We start from the raw sequence: 20654 nt of genomic DNA, 5'->3' as shown, positions 1-20654 counted from the left end.
GGGAGCAGCAGTATGTTGGTGCAGAGGCTCACCCTTCCAGACTGTTCTGTCCTATGACAGCCATGTCTCAGTACTGCTGAGAATCGAGGTTAGCATAGTTAAGCCAACAAACAACTAGAACCAGGTTGTCTGTCACTTCCAGGCAGGAAGGCCCAGCACGTTGGTCTCTCCGCTGTGGCCAGATATCAGACCCTGATAAAAAGGCATCTCTGGTATCAAGGTGCAGCTCACCGCAGCATCCAGAACACCAAGGCACAAGGGGTTGGGGATTTAGCTCAGCGGTAGAGCACTTGCCTAGCAAGTGCAAGGCCCTGGGTTCGGTCCCCAGCTCCAGAAAGAAAAAAAAGAGAGAAAAAAGATTCAAGGCACTAAGTGTAGGCTACGGAGCCTGAATTGGGTTTCTGATCCGGACCCAGCAGTTGTGGACAGCTCACCATTAGGATGCTATGTGGTAGAAAGGCCTGTCTCACTGGTTCTCAGCCCCAGAGGTTGTTAGGAAGGTAGAAACTAAGGAAGGTGCCAAGTTGGCATATGTATGCATGTAATTGTATGTAAACATACCACACAGAAAAAGCCCTTACCTGCCTGATGAAGCTATCCAGCACCTGATACAGCCTTGACCTATGTTTGTGGGTAACAGCATTTAAAGCAAACATTGATTTTTGTGTGATGGGGTCAGCCTGGCAGGTATGGAAGGCAATATGTAGACCACTCCAGAGCCTTGATTCTGAGCTCAGTTTGCTCCCACACAGACGAGGGGAAACTTAGTGACGTCTCACCAGTGCACCACTTTTATTGTTTTGTGTCCAGCTCTGTTCATGACTTCTCATGGGCAGGCTGGGGAGGCTGGGGCAGTTCACACCAGGCCTTTCAAAGTTGGAGATCAGTAACAGCAGTCCAAAGGTGGCCAACACGTGTCCAAGTATTACATCACTGTAAACAGAAAAGCTTGTTTCTTGACCAGGAGCCCAACAGGTTAGAAACAGTAACTTGGCTCAGGTCCAAGAATATGGCATAGGAGTCAGCCTCACCTTGGTGAGTTTTGTGTGCTTCCTGCTTTGAGACAGGGTCTCTGGGCATAGTTAACTTTAAGCTCTTCTTCCTAAGGGCTGGCATTACAGGCATGCACACCACCGCCTAGTGTCCGCTTGTCTGGTCCAGGCTGGCTTCAAACTTGGGACAGTCGTGCCATGGCCTCCCAGGTAGGGGGACTAAAGGTGAGCACCACCACGCCCAGCTCACCTTGACATTTTCAAAAGACTAGATGTGGTTCTCTATGAGGCATTTCCATGTTATAAAAAGTCATTCCCCCACGTTCTATACATACATGGCAGTGTTTCCCTGTCTGCGACTGCAGGGCAGAGTGACTGCAGGCTCGGTTCCCTACAGTCAGAGCAGCTCAAGGCGTCATCCTGAGGTTGTACACAGAACTCACAAACGGAGGACTTTGTGGGAGCTACAGTTGCGCCCATATAGTTCTACACTCTACACATTTAGCAATAAAGCCTTTCTTTTGAGAGTTGTGTGTAGCTCAGGTTGTTCTCATCCCAAAATAGCTGAGGAGCCCTGAACCCTGACCTTCCTGTGGGATCATGGGCATTGTGCCCCTGGACCCAGCCACAATAAAAACCTGAGAATTGGCCTTATTCTACTTTATGTCCCTCCTAGGTTTTTTGGGTTTTTTTTTTTTTTTTTTTTTCAAAAAAAAAAAAAAAAGGTTACTCTGTGTTGCCTTGGCTGCCCTGGAACTCACTGTGTAGACCAGGCTGGCCTTGAACTCAGAGATGCACCCGCCTCTGTCTCCTGAGTGCTGGGATTAAAGGTTGCACTCATGGCACTTCCTAGGTTTTAAAATGCATGGCATCTTATATTACCTAAGCTTTAGAGGTAAAGACATAACTTTTTTTTTTTTTTTTTTTTTTTGGTTCTTTTTTTCAGAGCTGGGGACCGAACCCAGGGCCTTGCGCTTCCTAGGTAAGCGCTCTACCACATGAGCTAAATCCCCAGCCCCAAGACATAACTTTTAAATATGTGCATGTCCTTTTAAAAAACCAGCATCTCTGGTGTGCGGCAGACACTCCTTCCGATGGGGTTTGGCCAGGGCAGCTCCGGCCTAGAGCTCTTCCTATGTGGTTACTGGTTCTGCACAGCAGCGCTTGACCTTCAGAGCAGGTGTAACAGGCAAACAGAACCAAAGACCTCCCTTTAAAATGACAGCTCATCCTGATTGGAGCAGGCATGAGGCTGGGGTGAATCTAACAGATAGGGAAAGTACAAGGCACACACAGTAGGAAACAGGAGAGAATTCCACAGCCAGGGCTGTGAGCAGCAGCGAGCAAGGTAGTGTCCCAGTGCTCCAGGGGCCTCAGAGGGAGCCCCCACTGCTCACGCTGACACTTCAGCCAAGGTCAGGCCCACATGCTCCCCTCCAACAGCGAGCATCTGTCAGTACCACCAGCTACTGAGTTCCAGCTCAAGGCAAAAAAGAAAACAGCACAGTGGGCGCCCCTGTCAGGAAACCCTGCTTCCCCAAGACTGCAGCAGGCGCTGCAGGCTCTTAGTGGTATCTGAGGCATGGGCATTGTTGGCCACACAGGACCTTGGCCTGCGTTCAGATGTTTTTTAGGCACTTGATTCACAGTAAGAGTGAATGTTCTAAAAGTTCATCTTCAGACAATACATGGACAACGTCCCAAGTCCACAGGTGCAAATGTGCAAAGCCCCAAGTGGGGGGCTTTCAAAGTGCTTCTCCATGGCAAGGCCCTGGTCATCCCACCTCACTGAGGGAAGAGCTCAGTGGAAATCCAGCCGTGACTGCACTGTCTTGCAGCCCTTGTCCGAGTAGATCTTCTCATCCTTGGGGAAAAAGGTCATTTCATCTGCCACACTGGTGACAATGTCTTCATCAACAGCAGCCCCTCGGGCCCTCATCTCTGCCCGCACACACATTTTCACGTGTTTATACTCCAAGGGCAGGAAGGGGATGAAGTAGTCGATGAGGTTCTTGTCTATTAGCCCACTGTGCCACAGGCCACCTGGAGAACAAGACACAGTGGGTCTCCTGTCACTGCCACCTAGCCAATCCCATCCTTCATGCCTTCACCCTTCCAGAGACTCTCTGTAAAGTGACATGTGCCCTCATAATACCCTAAGGGATTTCCCTATGGCACCAAAGCCACAAGCAATGGTGTGGCTGGCTTCAGAGGACCCACCGCTGAGGATCTGCTCAACGCCAGCAGAGCACCGGGTCCCCTGCTCCGTAGTGGACTCACTGTGCTTGTTGTTGAAGACACCCACAGACAGCACAGGCTCCAGGTCCTTCAGCTGGATCTCCTCCCTTTTTCTTCCTGCCCGCCAGAAGTCCAGGGTCGTCTTGGTTATCAGGTCCCCTCCTGCATTGCTGAGTCGGCCAGAGATGCAAAGACCAATGTCACATGTGGGTTATGCCCGTCTCCTTGCCAGATGCACCCGCCCACAGCTTTATTCCTGACCCTGGGGTCAGGGCCTGGTAAGCAGGTGCCACCACAGCCTCCAGGTACCTCCCAGGTGTGCTACACTGCTAGTGCTCCAAAGCTTTAAGTCAGGACTGATGCAGTGTGTTACCAGGCAAAGACAAAAGGTTTGTCTGCCTGCAAGGAATGGAAATGCAATGTTTAGAACTCAGAGTGGCTGGCAGGGGCACCGAGCTCCGGGCCAGAGGATCATTCCCAACTCCCTTTCTATGACACTGGGAGGTAATAAATGACAAGTGGGCCTATGGCTTGCCAAGCTGGCACTTCAGTCCCCGATGGCCAGGAGAACCTTGTTCTAGCACTTGGAGGTCCCTGAGAAGCCTTGTTGGCTGACCTGAGGAAGATGAAGATGGCTTTGCGGTAGGAAATCCCATCCACCTGCTCATAATAGTCCAGGAAGGGCTTGATTGCATCAATGATTCCAGGATGCAACTTATCCATCTCGTCAAAGATGAAAACGGAGCTGCCGCACGCGCTCACGTTGCCTCGGATCCACTTCTGGAGCTGGTCCTAGACCAACCTCAAAGAGAGACGAGGCTCAGAAGACGTTCCAGAGGATGAAGGGGAGAAGCTGCCTGGGCCTGGGGAAGCCACCATACTGCATACACAGCAGACGGACACTTTCCCAAACTTTATCACAAGTGGAATGGCACTAGCCATTGAAGCCTGGCCATTTGAGTTCACTCCCTAGGACCCAAATGGCCAAAGGAGAGAACCTACTTCCAAAAGCCACCCGCTGGTCTCCGCATACGTGCCCATAGCATGGCCTGTGCATGCCTCTGCAACCTTAGCCTTCCTGCAGCACAATGGGAAGCAGGGCACTGCCCAGATGCTGGTGGGCCAACTCACCCACAGCATGCAGTACCGAAGCCCCAAACAAGGCAGAAGGAGAGCCCCTGAGTAGCCTCTGTAAAGGTATCACAGCAACAGGGAAAGAAACCCAGACACCAGGCACACAGAAATGACAACTGAATTCAGATCTGCACAATGCAGGGGACCAAGGCTCTGGACTGACGCGGTAGATAAAGATGCTGCCCCGGCTGGCATGGAAAGCCTGAGCTACATCCCCAGGCCCCTTGTTCAATAGAAACACTCAAGCAACAACCTCTCATCCCCTACATGGGAAAGGCCTCGGTTACAGACCACTCACTGCAAATACTGTATTTCAAGACATCTGTACTAAAATCTGGAAAACATGGACATTACTTCGTGGTGGGCACTGTAGCTTGGCACAGCCCTGCCTCAGCACCATCAAATGAGCCCGTCCTTCCTTCTGGCACTCCTCCCTGCCTTACAACAGACACTCAGTTTCATTTCCTTCTTCAACTGGGTTTCTGTTTGCTAGCTCCGTCCACCAGGAGGCCGAGTACCAACAAGCAAGACAGTCATTTAAGTCAGAACGGGCGGATGAAATGTGCAGAGATCTAAGAGGGAGAAACAGTCTGGAACTTCGCTTCTGTGAGACGCTTCTGTGAGACATGGGCAAAGCCGTGGCTGCCGCAGAGATAGCAAGTTTTAGACAAGGCCATGCCCAAGCAAACTATTTAAGACTGCCCTACCTGGCACCCTGTGCCCTGCTGCTGGGAATGTAAATCCCTTTATGGGTGCCTAAGACAGAGGCCTGGAGACAAGAGATGAGGAGGTCGGGCTGTAAGGGATGAGTCACCTTGCCTCTCTTGCCCACTTTCTCTCATTCCAGTTCCCTCCCCTGAACCCTCCCCCAACCCCCACCGCCCGCTGCTAGACTCCATCTTTAAATGCTTATAATATCCCCTACCTCACTGGATCCCAGCACTTGGAAGGTGAAGGTGAGAGGATCAGAAGTTCGAGGCTAGCCTCTGCTATTTAATGAATTTGATGCCAACCGGGACTGCATTAGACCCTAAGACCACTCTCTCCCCCACATACCATAAGATGGGCAGATTGGTAGATAGATGCCTGCTAATCTCAGCCCTCAGAAAGTTGGATCCCTAACACCAAAGCCAGCCTGGGCTACACAATAAGTTCTCGACTCGAAAAGCATAAAGAGCTGGAGAGATGGCTCAGTGGTTAAGAGCACCCGACTGCTCTTCCAGAGGTCCTGAGTTCAATTCCCAGCAACCACATGGTGGCTCACAACCATCTGTAATGGGATCTGATGCCCCCTTCTGGTGTATCTGAAGACAGCTACAGTGTACTTATATATATAATAAATAAAATAAATCTTAAAAAAAAAAAAAAAAAAGCCGTGGAAAAGCATAAAGAAAGGCTAGGCATTGAATCCCAGCCCCAGAAGGCAGATGCAGGTGGATTTCTGTGAGTTCCAGGCCTGCCAGACCTACACCGTAAAACTCAGTCAACAAACACATAGCAGAAAGCAAAACAAAGCAGAGAGATCAGAGCTACCGAGCAGGTGCCCCAGGCATCCGATCAGAGAGCAGTAGGTTTCCTTGCCTGGTACAGTTTTATCTTCTGCTCATGAGGGAAGTGCAGAGTAGAGACGAACAGGTGGACAAAGTTACTCTTCAGGCCTTTTGGATAAAGGTTTTCAGCCACAATCTGGCTGACAAAATTCTTGCCCGTGCCAGCCCAGCCGTGCAAGGATAGAGTCAGTGGTTTCTTGGGATTTTTGTTGTTCCTGAAGCCAGTCAATGCCTTGAGAATCACTTCGGTGGCAAGGTGCTGTCCGAACAGCTTCTCTTCCAAGTCCAGCTTGAGGGCTGCGGAGGCCCGCCCAGGAAGAGAGAAAAACACGCGTTAAAACAAGTACCTGAAACTGGTCAGAGGCACAGTTAGCGACCGATCCAGCAGGGAGTCTCGGCCAAGCGTCAGAGCCAGAACCGTAAGGATCTACAGTCAGACCCTTAAGTGGCAGTTCTCCTTATATCTAAGTGTCAAACAAGCTACACAGATTCATTCATCCAGGGAAGAACCATCTCGTGGCTGTGCTCCGGACTAGCTTTCCCACCACCCCTGATGGCACGGAAAAAGCAAGAGCCAAGGCGGGCTTTCTGGATGGAGCTGCACGCCTGACACCCACTGACGGGGCACACCAGCTCTCCCCTCTGCGTTCAGTTCTCAAGGCGGCCATCTGAAGGACTGCGAAGGTGTGGCGAGGTCCTAGCGGTGTCTGTTTCCCGCGGCGCCGCATCCAGCTGGAGAGAGAGCCGAGCTCCCGGCGCCCTCCCGCCCGCCCCGACCGGCCCGCGGGCACATACCCGACGTGTTGAGGGGCCGTTCCTCATGGCAGCACTCGGTGAAGCGGCAGTAAAAGTCGCTATAGGACAGGTAGCCGGTGAGCGCTGACACAGCCCCGATGGCGATGCCCACGCTCACGGGCTCGAACGCCGCCGCCACGTGGGCGGCCAGGAGCACCCACAGGGCCGTGGAGCCCCCAAACGCCCCGACTCGTCTCATCGCACTCAACGAAGTCCACTGCCACTGCGCTCGGAGCGCGGGATTTAGTCGCAGCGGAGCAGCGGACCCCACTTCCGGTATGGCGCGTCACTTCCGCTTAGCCAGAAAACCGCCTTGTTGGAAAGGGGCGGGGAGACTATAGGCGCCAACCTTGTGAGTGTCAGGAAACCCTCTAGAGACCATTAAAGGACTTTCACTCCTATCTTTTAGAGGTCTTGTTTGTCTGTCTGTCTGTTTGTTATACAAACACACATATATGTATATATGAGACGGCGGGGGGGAGAAGAGAGGAGAGAGAGATTGCAGAGATGGATCAATTGTTAGGAGCACTGATTTGCTCTTCCTGAGGACCTGGGTTCAATTCCCAGCACCCACATTCCTGTTTCCCTGTTTCGTAATGGTCTCTAGCCAGTTCCAGGGGCTCTGCCACCCACTTCTGACCTCTGGAAGCACTGCACACACATGGGGCACAGACATACATGCGGGCAAAACAATCATACACACAAAATAATAAAATTATTGGAAAAATACACACACATAAAAATCAAAAGCCAGGTTGTACCTCCAGACATCCTCTTCCGGTTTTGTGGGCGCCTCTACATATACAGTGCCTATAACTCAGGCAGACACATACATATAAAATAACACATAAATAAAATCACAATCACAACAATTAGAACGTGTGTTTGTGGCGAGAGAGAACATGTGTGCACATGTATGTGTGTGTACATAAAACGTGGAGCTAGGGTTGTGGTCCCTATCTGGAGGAGTGGGTGTTACACTTGGCTATCCTACCTACAGTTTCCTATGGATGCTGGGGACTGCACCTCTGGTCCCCATGCCTGTACAGCAAGGGCTCTCACCCAGCACAGCCATCTCTACAGACCTTCCTTTTATTTCCTTTCCCGTTCTTCTTCAGCAACAACTCCACCACTAAACCACACCCACAACTTTTAGGGCCTTTTCAAGAGCCTCTGAACCCCAAACTTGCCTTTCCTCATTTCACCTGGACTGTGGTGAGCACTCCTCAGATCTGCTCACTGGCAGCCTTCCTGAACCGCTACTGAGTCCTCTGGATGCTAGGCTCAGGGCTGAGCACATGGAGACACTTCCTGGGGAGTTCATGAGTAATTCAGACATTAGTTCATGTGCACGACGCAAGGCAGGCCCCAGGCTGCTGGCTGGGAAGACAGCAGTGGAGCAGACAGAGTTGATCTGCCTTTCAGGACATACACGCTGTGGGGGGCGGGGGGGAGGCAAGCAAGGGGATAAGGACTAATATTGAGTCATCAATGTCCAGGGACCTTTGCCTAAGCTGGAGATTAGTGGTATTATTCAATCAAAAACCTAAGGAGTTGGCCAAGCAAAAAACAAGCAGTGGTGCGTAGTATGTAGAGAGTAGAGTTTGTAACAGGCCAGTCTGGGATGTTGGGATCCCTCCTCCACACACAGCTATTATAAGAACTTGCTATAGAGTTTGGAGCCACAAGCTTTTAACAGGAACAACGTAGCCAACTTAGAGATCATCCCCCAAGGAAATAGATTGTCCCAGTGGTCCATATATACTTGGTCCAGGCTTTGCCAGACTTGGTTGAGTTCCTCCCGCAACCATTCTGCAGCAAATAACTCATGGACTCTGGCTGTGCATGAGACCCAGCACCACATACAGCACATATACCAGGCTTAGAGCCAGGGACAGGGCAGGTGTGGTTCCCGACCTCACAACAGAGCCGCTAACCGTGACTGCCCTTATTTCTGGGGGATGAGGGCAAAAAGTTAAGGTTCCCAGACCCCCAGCAGGCTAATCTCAGTCCCCTGTCCCAGCGCACTAAGCAAAGCAATGCTTTTGAGTGAAAAGCAGATAAAAGTTTCCATAAAGGTGTCACATTGGGAGTAGGAGCAGATGGGGGTGGGGGCAGGTGACCCCAAGTCCATCTTCTGGACACTGACATGAGCTTCAGGTTTATATAGAGGAAGAATTGGGACAAGGGACAAGAGGCCTGCCTAGGTAAGCAGTCGGTCAAAGGGTGGTCTGGTTGATCATTATCTCTGTTCGAGTTTTGGATGATGGCTCACAGGAGTCCATACTGATTGAAGAGAAAATCAGTTCTCAGAAGATTGTTCCAGCTGCCCCATCAGAGAAAGCCACACTCACAGGATGGCATGTTTGCTCGCCCATGCTTGGGGTTGCTGTAGGTCCCTTGTCATGATGTAATTGATTGATCAGTCCTGCTTCAGGAATCCAAGGGGACTGAAGGGTTTTGGCAGTCTGAAATAGGACACTGAAAACCGACAGAAAGCACGTGCCTTTAATCCCAGCACTCAGCAGGCAAAGATGGACGGATAGGGTAGCCTGATCTACAAAGTGAGTTCCAGGACAGCCACGGCTATGCAGAGAAGCCTTGTCTTGAAAAACAGGCCAACCAAAACAGTGTAGCTACCTGTAATCTCAGCAACTGAGAGACAGGCTACAAGATGGAGGTTAAAGGCCATTCTTGGCTACACAGTGAATTGGAGGCCAGTGTGGGCTACATAAGATCCTGTCTCCATGTGCACAGGTATGCATGCACATACACAAACACACACACACACACACACACACACACACACACACGAAGGAAGGAAGGGAGAGAAGGAGGGAAGGAGGGAGGGAGGGAGGAGACAAGAGAGGAGAAGCAATGGAGGCAGAATTGTCAGGTTTCACCATGCCTTTAGCTACTTCATGGAACTGCCTCTAAGCAAGGAGACAGTACCTGATCATTTTGGACCTACACTGAGCTAGCAAAGGTCAAGCCCATAGAAAGAAAGGGACTAGTTCAATGGCTGAAACAATGTCCCAGAGGAAGCAGCCAGTGACCTGCTGCTCGAAAGCAATGGAAGGCAAAGAAAGAGACTTGAGAGTGCCCAGATGTGGAGCCAGGCCAGGCCGGGGTGAGATTCCTGAGGGGTGAGTTTCCTGAGGGGTGAGTTTCCTGAGGGGCCAAAACACCATGGAGATGGGTGGAAGGCAGGTGGGTGAGGTGTTCAGGTCCCATGGCCTTGTCTGTTTTGGTGGTTCTGGTAGCTAGAGTAACCAAGACCTGAGAGCCACAGATTCAGCATCAGGTGAGGACGCTTGCTTCCAAGATGGCACCTTCCTGCTGTGCTCTCCATGCAGAAGGTTTGAAAGGACAAAGAGGAGACTCCCCAGTGTTAAGCCCATGTGTGACAGTGACAGCTGTGGAACTAGCCATCCCAGCCATCCCACTTCCTCTCCCTCTCCCTCTCCCTCTCCCTCTCCCTCTCCCTCTCCCTCTCCCTCTCCCTCTCCCTCTCCCTCTCCCTCCCACCCCTCTCTGTGCATACATGTATCTAAGTATTTGTGTACAAGTCAATAGTTGGTGTCTTTGTCAAGTCCCTCTCAACATTTTTTCAAGGCAGCATCTCAGTACATATCCCTGGCTGCTCTGGAATTAACTATGTAGCCCAGGCTGGTTTTGAGAACTCAGAGATCTGAGATCTACTTGCCTCTTTCTCCCCAGTACTGAGACTAAAGGATGTCACTTCTGGCCTTCTGCCTTCTCTATTTGGGGGGTGAGGGGGGTGCTCCACCTTTTCTGTCCTTTATCTTCTATTTTGAGACAAGAGCTCTCTCAGACTCTGAAGCTCATCAGTTTGGCTGGACAAGCTGGCCAGTGAGCTCCAGGGATCCACCTGTCTCCATCCCTCTATCCCCCATCGCTGGGGTTACAGAGGCAGGCATGCACCAGTGCCTTGCATTTTTATGTAGGTACTGAGGATCTGAACTCAAGTCCTTTCCACTGGAGCCATCCCCCAGCCTCCATAGTCTTAACACTTCTGCAGAGGAGCAGTGGGAGAGCAGCTTTCGAACCACAGCAGCAATCCACCTTAAATGAATTATCTTTAATATAAATATTAGCAAGGAATTAACCCAGTGGCTATATTTCTTTACCTTATCCTAGTTCCCAATAACTACATAGAAAAACCAAGATTTATTTAACCTCCTATGCTAATCTGACCACCTCCCAGCCCCATTCTATGATACTTGGATGTTACTTGAATACTTGGATCTAGTTCTTCAGGTGTGCTTCCATGGACTTGTTTCTCATAGCTTCAAATCCTCCATCTTCCTTCCTGATCTCCCTCCTCTCCTCTCCTCTCCTCTCCTCTCCTCTCCTCTCCTCTCCTCTCCTCTCCTCTCTTCTCCTCTCCTCTCCTCCTCTTCCTCCTCCTCCTCCTCCCCCTCCCCCTCCTTCCCCTCCTCCTCCTCTCTGGCAGATGTTCTGCCCTAATCTCTATTGTGCCCAGCCATTGGGTGATCAGCATTTATTGACGAGGCAGAGAATAAATGATAAGAACTGTTTACACAACAAACTTGGTACAGGCAGCACAATGCCATGCTGGCATTGAAACAGGATGTGAGGACAGATAATCAGTGTTTGAATAGCAGAAAGGTAAACTTTACACAGTGCACATTATGCCTACAGGACTCCGTGTGCTTCATGGTTTCACCAGTCATAAATACCAGTGGCCAAGCTTTCCTGACTCCAGAATACAACTGCAAATCCTTCCAGAAATTCTGGCAACCCAGAGAACCAGCAGCGAACCTTCTCTTTCAAACAGGCGTGGACTGAACGTGCTCTCAGAACTTGTGAAAAGATCGGAGCTGGTGGCCGCATGTGCTGCTTCCTCTGAATGCACTAGTCATGCACAGAGAGGGAAACGGAGGCACAGGACGGTGATATCACATGTCCAGAGCCCCTTAGATAGGAAGAGAGGAATCAGGGCAGAGGACACAGGCTCTGGGCTACTCCTTCACCTCTGTCTTAGAGTTTTACTGCTGCGAACAGACACCATGACCAAGGCAATTTCCATAAGGACAACATTTAATTGGGGCTGGCTTACAGGTTCAGAGGTTCAGTCCATAATCATCAAGGCAGGAACATGGCAGCATCCAGGCAGGCATGGTGCAGGAGGAGCTGAGAGTTCTACATCTTCATCTGAAGGCTGCTAGCACAATACTGGCTTCCAGGCAACTAGGGTGAGGCTCTTAAAGCCCACACCTACAGTGCCATGCAGACTCCAACAAAGCCACACCTCCTAATAGTGACACACGTACTTCAATAGGGAGACTCATTCTAATAGTGTCACTCCCTGGGCCAAGCATATACAAACCATCACAATCTCCCAGGACTGCACTCCAAGGGACACGCTAGGCTTCCCCAGCTGCATGCCTACTCTCTGTCCCTGCACCAGCTTGGAACAGATGGTTGTTAGGAACCTTCCACCTGCAGTCAGGTGGCCCTGGAACCAAGATGCTACCTCAGGGATGGGGAGACAGTAGGGGTTGGGGAGCAGTGGGAGTGTGGAAGGAAGTCTTTCGGTGAGCCTTTTCTTGATTTAAGCCAGTTGTCTGAAGTTCCGAGATAGAAGACTTCTCAAGAGCAGCATGAATGAACCAAGCTGAGAATCTTGGTTCCAGAGAAACTCAACGTCTTCCTATTTCCCAGTGGCTTCTGGCTCTACAGAAAGAGGAACTGTCGAATGGACACTTTCTCCATGGACATACAATGTGACTGGAATAGGAAGTGAGAGCATCACCCACCCGTCTCACTGAGATACATGCCAAGGGTGAGTGCAGTAGCTCAAGCCTTTGATTCCAGGAAGAGAGGACAGGCTATCTGGTGGGTATAAGGATATCCTAGTCTGGGCTGGAGAGATGGCTCAGTGGTTAAGAGCACTGACTGCTCTTCCAGAGGTCCTGAGTTCAAATCCCAGCAACCACATGGTAGCTCACAACCATCTGTCATGAGATCTGATTTCCTCTTCTGGTGTCTGAGACAGTGACAGTGTGCTCACATAAAATAAATCTTAAAAAAAAAAAAAAAAGGATATCCTAGTCTACGACGTATGAGTTCCAGGCTAAACACTATTTGGGAGAGAGCACGCGGGAGATATTTATGGCAAAGAGATGGCTCAGCAGCTAAAGGAATATGCTGCTTTTGCAGAGGACACATTTGGTTCCCAGCACCCACATCAGCAGCTGCCCACAGCCACCTGTAGCTCCAGCTGGAGAGATGGCTCAGTGGTTAAGAGCACTGAGTGCTATTCCAGAGGTCCTGAGTTCAATTCCCAGCAACCACAGGGTGGCTCACAACCTGTAATGAGATTTGGTGCCCTCTTCTGATCTGTAGGTATACATGCAGGCAGAATATTGTATACATAATAAATGAATAAATATAAAAATAAAAATGAATAAATATAAAAATAAAAATCTAACCATTTGACTACTGAGAATGACTAATTTAACATTTATACTGTGTTACTGTTGTTTGTGGGCAATTGGATGCTAAAAATAATTCCCAAAATACATTTAAACACTGATTGCTCTGTGGTCACCAGAAAAAAAGTACATCATAAGTTTTAGAGTGTGCCTGTGATCCTACGGTGTAGGAAGCTGAGGTAGGAGGATGACCAAAAGTTCAAGGCCAGCCTGAACTACATGCTAAGTGCCAGGACATCCTGGATTGGAGGTGTTTGTTTGTTTTGTGACAGTGTCCCACTATGCAGCCCTTGCTGTCCTGGAACTCACTATGTAGACCAGGCTGGCTTGGAACTCACAGAGATCTGTCTGCTTCTGCCTCTGGAGTGCTGGAATTAAAGGCGTGCACCAGCGTGCCCAATTCATCTGGGTTACAAACAGGCCCTGTCTTTAAAAATAAAATCCAGGGGTTGGGGATTTAGCTCAGTGGTAGAGCGCTTGCCTAGCAAGTGCAAGGCCCTGGGTTCAGTCCCCAGCTCCGGAAAAAAAAGAAAATAAATAAATAAATAAATAAATAAATAAATAAATAAATAAATAAAAATCCAGCCAGGCATTGCAATGGATCCTTTTTCCCAGCACCGAGAGAAGCAGAGATAGATAAGCTCTCAGGGAGTTCTAGGCCATCCTGGTCTACATATCAGTTTCCAGGGCTTATCGAGTTCCAGGGCTGCATAGTGAGACTCTGACTCAACAAACAAACTCATCAGGCAAGATGGCTTAGTGGGTGGATGTAGAATGATGTCACAAGTGAGGCAGGCACAAGATAGAAGGAGGCCTGTCATTGGATGAGAAGGAAGGATGGGCGGGAGAGAAGTTTGAAGAAAGAGGAGGAGACTAGAACAGAAAGGTAGAGACAGGAGGGAGAGGGAAAGAAGCCTTGGCAGGACAATATGGCAGGTGACGTTAAGATTCTGCTCTGTGTATTTACAGGTTGTTATTAATGTTCTCAAGGGATGGATGGTACCGGGCTTTGTATGTTTAAGTGAGCAATTATATCTTACCAATTGGGTCAAAGGTTATTGTGTTGTGTGCTATTTTATGTGACGTTGTAAGTGTAAGAAAGTGTGCAGTGGCAGGAGACACTGGGCCGCCTCGGAGTTGGGATGTATTTCCACCAAGATATCTAGCAGATATCTTGGGGCACTGCGGTGCGGACCTAGCGGGGTAAAAGACAACCATACTTTTTTTATTTTTATATTTTTACAACAACAGGTGGAGGCGCTTGACACCAAGCCTCAACATCTGAATTTATCCACTAGGCCACATGGTGGAAGCAAAAGGCCAATGCCCATGAGTTGTTCTTTCACTTCCATGTGCCCACGTGTCAGGCTCTGTCTAACACACACACACACACAGACACACACACACACACACACACACACACACACACACACGCACGCAAATCTAATGAAAACACAAGTCTCTGCAGCCTGTCAATCTGTCGGTTCTGAGGAGATAGCTCAGTTGGTAGAATGCTTTCTTAGCATCCAATAAGCCCTGGGTTCAATCGCCAGCACCACATAAAATTGGACCTGGTGACTGCAAGTTGGGCAGGAAAGGGTTTATTCAGCTTACACTTCCACCTTGCTGTTCATCACAAGAGAAGTCAGGACTAGAATTCACACAGAGCAGGAAGCAGGAGCTGATGCAGAAGCCATGGAAGGATGTTACTTACTGGCTTGCTCAGCCAGAACCCAGGACTACCAGCCCCGGGATGGCACCACCCACAAGGGGCCCTCCCCCCTTGATCACTAATTGAGAAAATGCCTTACAGCTGAGTCTCATGGAGGCATTTCCTTACGGGAACCTCCTTTCTCTGTGATAACTTCAGCTTGTGTCAAGTTGACACACAAAACCAGCCAGTGCAGTGACACATGTCTGTAATCTGAGTACTTTGGAGGTTGAGACAGGAGAATCATTCTTGACTACACAATGAGCTTAAGGCTAATGAATCCGAAATTTGGGCTTGGGGTGGAACTCAGTTTGCCTGGAAAAAAAAGGAATCTACGATCTGTATGACTCTAGCCCAGGCTTGCCCTGAACTTTATAATTCTCTCACTTCTGCTTCTCAAGGAACTGTGCTTTGTGTGTGTGAATGTTCATGTGGACAGACATATGTGCACAAGCATGTAGAGGCCAGAAATCAACGCTGTATGTCCTTCTTTGGGAGTCATCCAACTCTCATAGTTTTGTTTTTGTTTCCATGTGTGTATCCATGTGTGTGTGTGTGTGTGTGTGTGTGTGTGTGTGTGTGTATACATGTGTGTTTGCATGTGAGCATTGCTATGTGAGCCAGAGATGGACATCATACCTCCTCCTTGATTTCTCTCCACTTTATAATCTGAGACACAGTCTTCATCGTGTGTTTGCATGTGTGTGTATGCATGTGTATGTATGTGTGTACATGTGTGTTTGAGCATGAGCATTGCTACGTGAGCCGGAGATGGACATCGTAGCTCTTCCTGGATCCCTCTCCACTTTATAATCTGGGATGCTCTAGACTGGTTGGTCAGCGGACATCAGGGATCTGCCTGTCTCTTCCTCTAGCTCTCAGTGCTGAGATTACAGACACAGGCTACTGTCTCTGGCTTTTACATGGGTAACAGAACATCTTCCCAGTCCCTCCCTTATTATCTGAGCTAGGGACTCTCACTGGCCTGGAACTCGAGGGTTAGGATAGGCTGGTGCCCCAGGATCCCCCTGCCTCCACCTCCCCAGAACTGGGGATACATGTGCTACCATGCTCTACTTTTAGACAGGGTCCCACTATGTGGCTATGGATAACTGAGGATTCACAGAGATCCACCTGTTTCACATTCCCACATACTTAAAGGCGTGTGCCACCGTGCCTGGCTTTACACTGCTTTTGACTGTTTTATTTGTTTAAGACAGGGTTTTTTTCCTCTGTGTAGCCCTGGCTGCCCTGGAACTCTCTCTGTGCACCAGGCTGGCCTCGAACTCACAGAAACCCGCCTGCCTCTGCCTCGGGAGTGCTGGGATCAAAGGTGTGTACCAACAATACCAGGCGATCCGCTGCTTTTCATGCGGATGCTGAAACAACTCATATTGTCATGCTTGTATGTTATGCTCCGTACCTACTGCTACATCTTCCCCAGCCCATTTACAGGCAGTATGTTTGGTTGCCATGAGTTTCCCAAGCCCATGGAGGACGGCAAGTTTCTTTCTCATCTTCCTTGGCTCTCTTTGTTTCACTTCCTACCATGGCTCTCTTGAAGTACCGCCTACTCCAGCAACATCCCGAGGGACCTCTGGGGGCCTTCATAAATTAAAAGGAACAACAATAACGAAGGCCTGGGAGACGACTCTGCTTTGGACAGGACTCTAAATTTGGTTTGGACGCTAGCTGAGAATTTTCAGGACCAGAGACAGCGCTCCGTGGTCCTTACCTGTTTGCCAGGAGAGCAGGGGATGTGAGGCTGTTGGGAAGATCCATGTACTTCTACCAAACGGGCACTAGGTGGGGGCAGCGAGCTGCAGGTCTGCGGCCTCATAGAAGCTCTCAAGTCCCGTTCACACTGGAGATGCACAGGGTGTGGGAGTGTGGCTGTATGGCAAGGCCCTTGGAAATCCCTGTCCACTTGAGCCCTCCTGGCTCTCACTGTATTCACTCTTATGGTAATTTTAGTTTCGCTTTGTTAGTCATGATTGCTGAGTTTACGGCGGAGCTGGAGTTTTTTCTTGGAACACAGAAACCGGTTCTCCTGGCTGCCTCTGTAGTCATCTGGGGAAAGCAGGAGGAAGTACTAAGGTTAATGATCCTTACTTAACTGGGTTCTTTTGTTTTTGTTTTTGTTTTCGTTTTTTGTTTTGTTTTGTTTTCTGTCTGTTTATTTGTTTTTTAAAGAGAATTGCATACCACGAACTTAGGAGATGACTTTGAGAACATATGGAACATATCAGGGCATAAAAGGTCAGACATCCATCCAAGGCCAAAAACTTGACAAAGGAATCTTAACCTCCTAGTCCCTTTGGAGGTGAAAGTAGAGAAACTGCCAGGAAGAATAGAAACTTGGTCCCAGCAGTTAAATCAGGTATCAATCTTACCATTCTGGAAATGTATAAGCAAACACACACAGGACCATAGCTAAAACCACCGCTTACATAACAGTCATATGGAGACTATTTAGAAATTATTGGATTGGGGTTGGGGATTTAGCTCAGTGGTAGAGCGCCTGCCTAGGAAGCGCAAGGCCCTGGGTTCGGTCCCCAGCTCCGGAAAAAAAAAAGAACCAAAAAAAAAAAAAAAAAAAAAAGAAAGAAATTATTGGATTTACACCTGGATTATTTTAGGTATCCTAACATCCCCTCTGCTGACGTCAAAAATGCTGTGAAAGACTAACTACGGGGCATGAGTGTCTTTCGTTTTGTGACCACGTGTCTGCCGCCCGCCTGGGAACAGTTCGAACAGGGTGTGTGCTTGGTTAGATAAGATCGTTTGACTCACAGTATAAAATTCATGTTTAGATTCGAGCTAAAGGCTAATGATGCTTAGATACAGAGTAAAGGTCAATTAATGACGACGACGAGGGAGTGGGGAAGAGGGAAAGAAACTAAAATGTGTACATGTTTATTAATGCAATTTTATGGGAGGGGGGTTTCATTTAGCCCCTGAATAAAAGACACAGAAACCTGGTATTTTATCACAAACTGCTGGCACTGTGCTGGGCAGGTTCTGAGCTAGTGTAAACCTGTAACTCAGTCATAGGCCCCGTGTTATTTGCAGTTTGAGTCTTGCCCGGCTTGCTCTGTTCCATGTGTTCCTCAGGGCGAGCTTCTCTCGGTCACGTGTTCAAGTTCTATCCCGGCCCCCAGACAACCTCCTTCTCCCGCTACCTTTTTCCTTCTCAGTGTGGTCCCTACCTGAGACCCACTACTCAGTCTCAGTCCCGCCTTTCTCTCTCTTCTGCCCAGTTACAGTCAGGCGCTAGCCTTTTGTTGCCCAATCAGAGATCATCGGGAAGCATTCTTGGCAGTACATTGGTTAATACGAAGCCCATGTCCAGACTGTAACCTGATCTTGGGGCACAGAACTCAGCATCTGAATACAGAGAGCGCTTGCTCAAGACCAATCCCAACAAATGTTAATGATTTTTGGAAAATGATGAAAGAAATGAATTGAAACTGCTCGTGCTCGAATATTTTGGAACTTGTATGAAGACGGCTCGAGCTATTCTGGGCCGCTTTCTTGAAGGTCAACTGGTGGTCAATGTCTTCATTCTCCCAGATGCTGCACCTCCGTCCTACATCCTAGAACTCCATTGAAGCTGGACTCCGGCAGGTGCAGAAATATAAACAGTGGTTTAGCAGGAAAAAAAAAATCAAGTCCCAAATGACTGTTATTGTGTATGTAAATGTGAATGATGTGTGGGTGGACATCCATGCTGGGGTGTACCTGTCGGAGGTCTTGGAGTTGGTTCTCTCCTTCTGCCTTTAAACGTTGCGATGACTTGAACGAGATGCTCCCCGTCCCCTCTCCCCTCCATAGGCTCGGATGTTTGAAGCATAGTCCCCATTTGGTGACCCTGTTTGGGTAGGTTTAGGGGGCTTGTTTTGTCTGAAGGAAGCATGTTACTGGGACAGACTTTGAGGTTTCAAAAGCCAGTAGACTCTCCCAGTAGGTTCTCAGCTTCCAGGTCTAGCTACCTTCTCCAGTGTCGTCCTGGCTATTATAGACCACAGCTGTCTAGAGTTAAAAGGAAGAAAACCCTTCCTTCTCTAACTTGTATTGGTTGTGGAGTTGTCACAACAAAAAGCTAGCTAATACCCATGGACTCCAGGAAGTCAAACAAGTCAGGCTTGCATGACAATGCCTTTACCCACCAAATCATCTTTCTGGCCTCCCAACTTGATTTAAAAAAGAAAAAAAAGATTTACTTATTTACTCACATAGCTGTCTTCAGACACAGCAGAAGAGGGCATCAGATCCCATTACAGATGGTTGTGAGCCACCATGTGGTTGCCGGAAATTGAACTCAGGACCTCTGGAAGAGCAGTCAGTGCTCTTAACCACTGAGCCATCTCTCCAGCCCCAAATGTATTTATCTCTATTTTTCAGATTTAAAAAATGCCAGCTGTTTCCCATTAAGCTCTTAATGTTAATTTAGGGACTCATGGGTGTGTGTGTGTGGCATTTGTACTACCTTGAACCTTGATTGCTTCTGCTGTGATGCTGGGCATGGGACCCAGGTCATATACCTGCTAGGCAGGTGCAACATCTCTGAGCTCCATGTGCTAGTGATACACAGGGTTTTGCTTGTTTGTTTGTTTTAAAATTTAACCCTCAGTCACAGTGCAGTGGGTGTCTCATACCCACCTGCAGCTCCAGGGTTTCTAACACCCCGGCCTCTGTAGGTCCCTGCACTCATATGCACCGTACACACGAGTTATAGAAATAGAATAATTTTTAATGTATTTTTATATGTTTGTATAAGTGTGTGTGTGTGACTGTGAGTGTATACATCACATGTATGCAGGAGCCCACAGAGATCAGACATGAGGGTCAGTGTTGGGGTCCAGGAGTTGCCTTACAAACCACACGAACACCGGTCTCAGTCAGACAGATAATTTATGAGCATTTACTCCAGGGCTGATGGATCAGGGTTGCAGACCAGACTTGGGAGCTGACTGCAACCCGGAGCCAGAACCCTACAGAGCTTTTATATTTTAAAAAAAAAAAGATTTATTTATTTATCATATACAAGTACACTGTAGCTGTCTTCAGACACACCAGAAGAGGGCATCGGATCTAACTACAGATGGTTGTGAGCCACCATGTGGTTGCTGGGAATTGAACTCAGGACCTCTGGAAGAACAGTCTGTGCTCTTAACCACTGAGCAATCTCTCCAGCCCCCCCCCCCCAGAGCTTTTAAGCCTGAGATCCACGAACATCTGTGCCAAGTTATTTCACCAGTCAGGACTTAGGGGTAGGGACTTCCTTAGGAACATGTCTCTGTTGTACATGGATCCTGTCCTCGTTGGTTGGCGTATTCAACTGTGACAGAGGACTTGCCTTGCCTAACGTTCATGCCTTAACTTGCCAACCAGGGAGTCAGTCACCCATGTACGTGACTCTTTCTGCCAAGTAGGAGGTCAATTTCCAGGGAAGTCTCAGGTACTTAAAACGTTACTGGAACCCTACTGGAAATGGAAGTCTTACTTGAAACGGCTTCTTATATAGGTGCAGGTGTTTCTCTTATGTTGGGGTCCATCCCAGGGGCAGCTTCTGAAGGCAAAACCATAAAAGCTCAAACACAGGTGCAGGAAGTGTTGCTGGGTGGTTGGATCAGGTCCAAGCTTATTGTGGGTAACCATATACAGCAGTTCCAGCTGACCTCTATTGTAATTGGTTTCCAAGAACACCAAAGCACAGCACGTAACAGAATCTGCAATCCACTCAGGCATG

General features: G+C 48.9%; 1 protein-coding gene across 2 annotated transcripts; it reads right to left on the bottom strand.

The window, feature by feature from the left end:
• Nucleotides 1–768: 768 nt before the first annotated feature.
• Nucleotides 769–6977, bottom strand: Tor1b (torsin family 1, member B). 2 transcript variants are annotated; one of them, XM_087652718.1, is made up of 6 exons: nucleotides 6710–6977; nucleotides 5946–6211; nucleotides 3847–4022; nucleotides 3273–3400; nucleotides 2022–3035; nucleotides 769–1899 (listed from the first exon to the last, which is right to left on the bottom strand). In XM_087652718.1, exons 1-5 carry the CDS (start codon nucleotides 6906–6908, stop codon nucleotides 2794–2796), a joined length of 1011 nt encoding a protein of 336 aa, XP_087508844.1. In that variant the 5' UTR covers nucleotides 6909–6977; the 3' UTR covers nucleotides 769–1899; nucleotides 2022–2793.
• Between the last annotated feature and the right edge of the window lie 13677 nt (nucleotides 6978–20654).

This window comes from Rattus norvegicus, chromosome 3 (assembly GCF_021556685.1).
Source record: "Rattus norvegicus strain SHRSP/BbbUtx chromosome 3, alternate assembly SHRSP_T2T, whole genome shotgun sequence".
Classification (NCBI taxonomy): domain Eukaryota; kingdom Metazoa; phylum Chordata; class Mammalia; order Rodentia; family Muridae; genus Rattus; species Rattus norvegicus.
The sequence above is the reverse complement of the archived record's forward strand: the minus strand, read 5'-3'. Positions and strand labels throughout refer to the sequence as shown.

What these genes read in the sequence shown, in the direction of transcription:
- Tor1b (XM_087652718.1), bottom strand. Translation starts at nt 6,908, where the DNA reads ATGAGACGAGTCGGGGCGTTTGGGGGCTCCACGGCCCTGTGGGTGCTC. An exon ending in AGAAGATAAAACTGTACCAG is followed by an intron (nt 4,023 to 5,945) that starts GCAAGGAAACCT and finishes AGGTTGGTCTAG; the next exon opens with GACCAGCTCCAGAAGTGGAT. An exon ending in GCCATCTTCATCTTCCTCAG is followed by an intron (nt 3,401 to 3,846) that starts GTCAGCCAACAA and finishes TGGCCGACTCAG; the next exon opens with CAATGCAGGAGGGGACCTGA.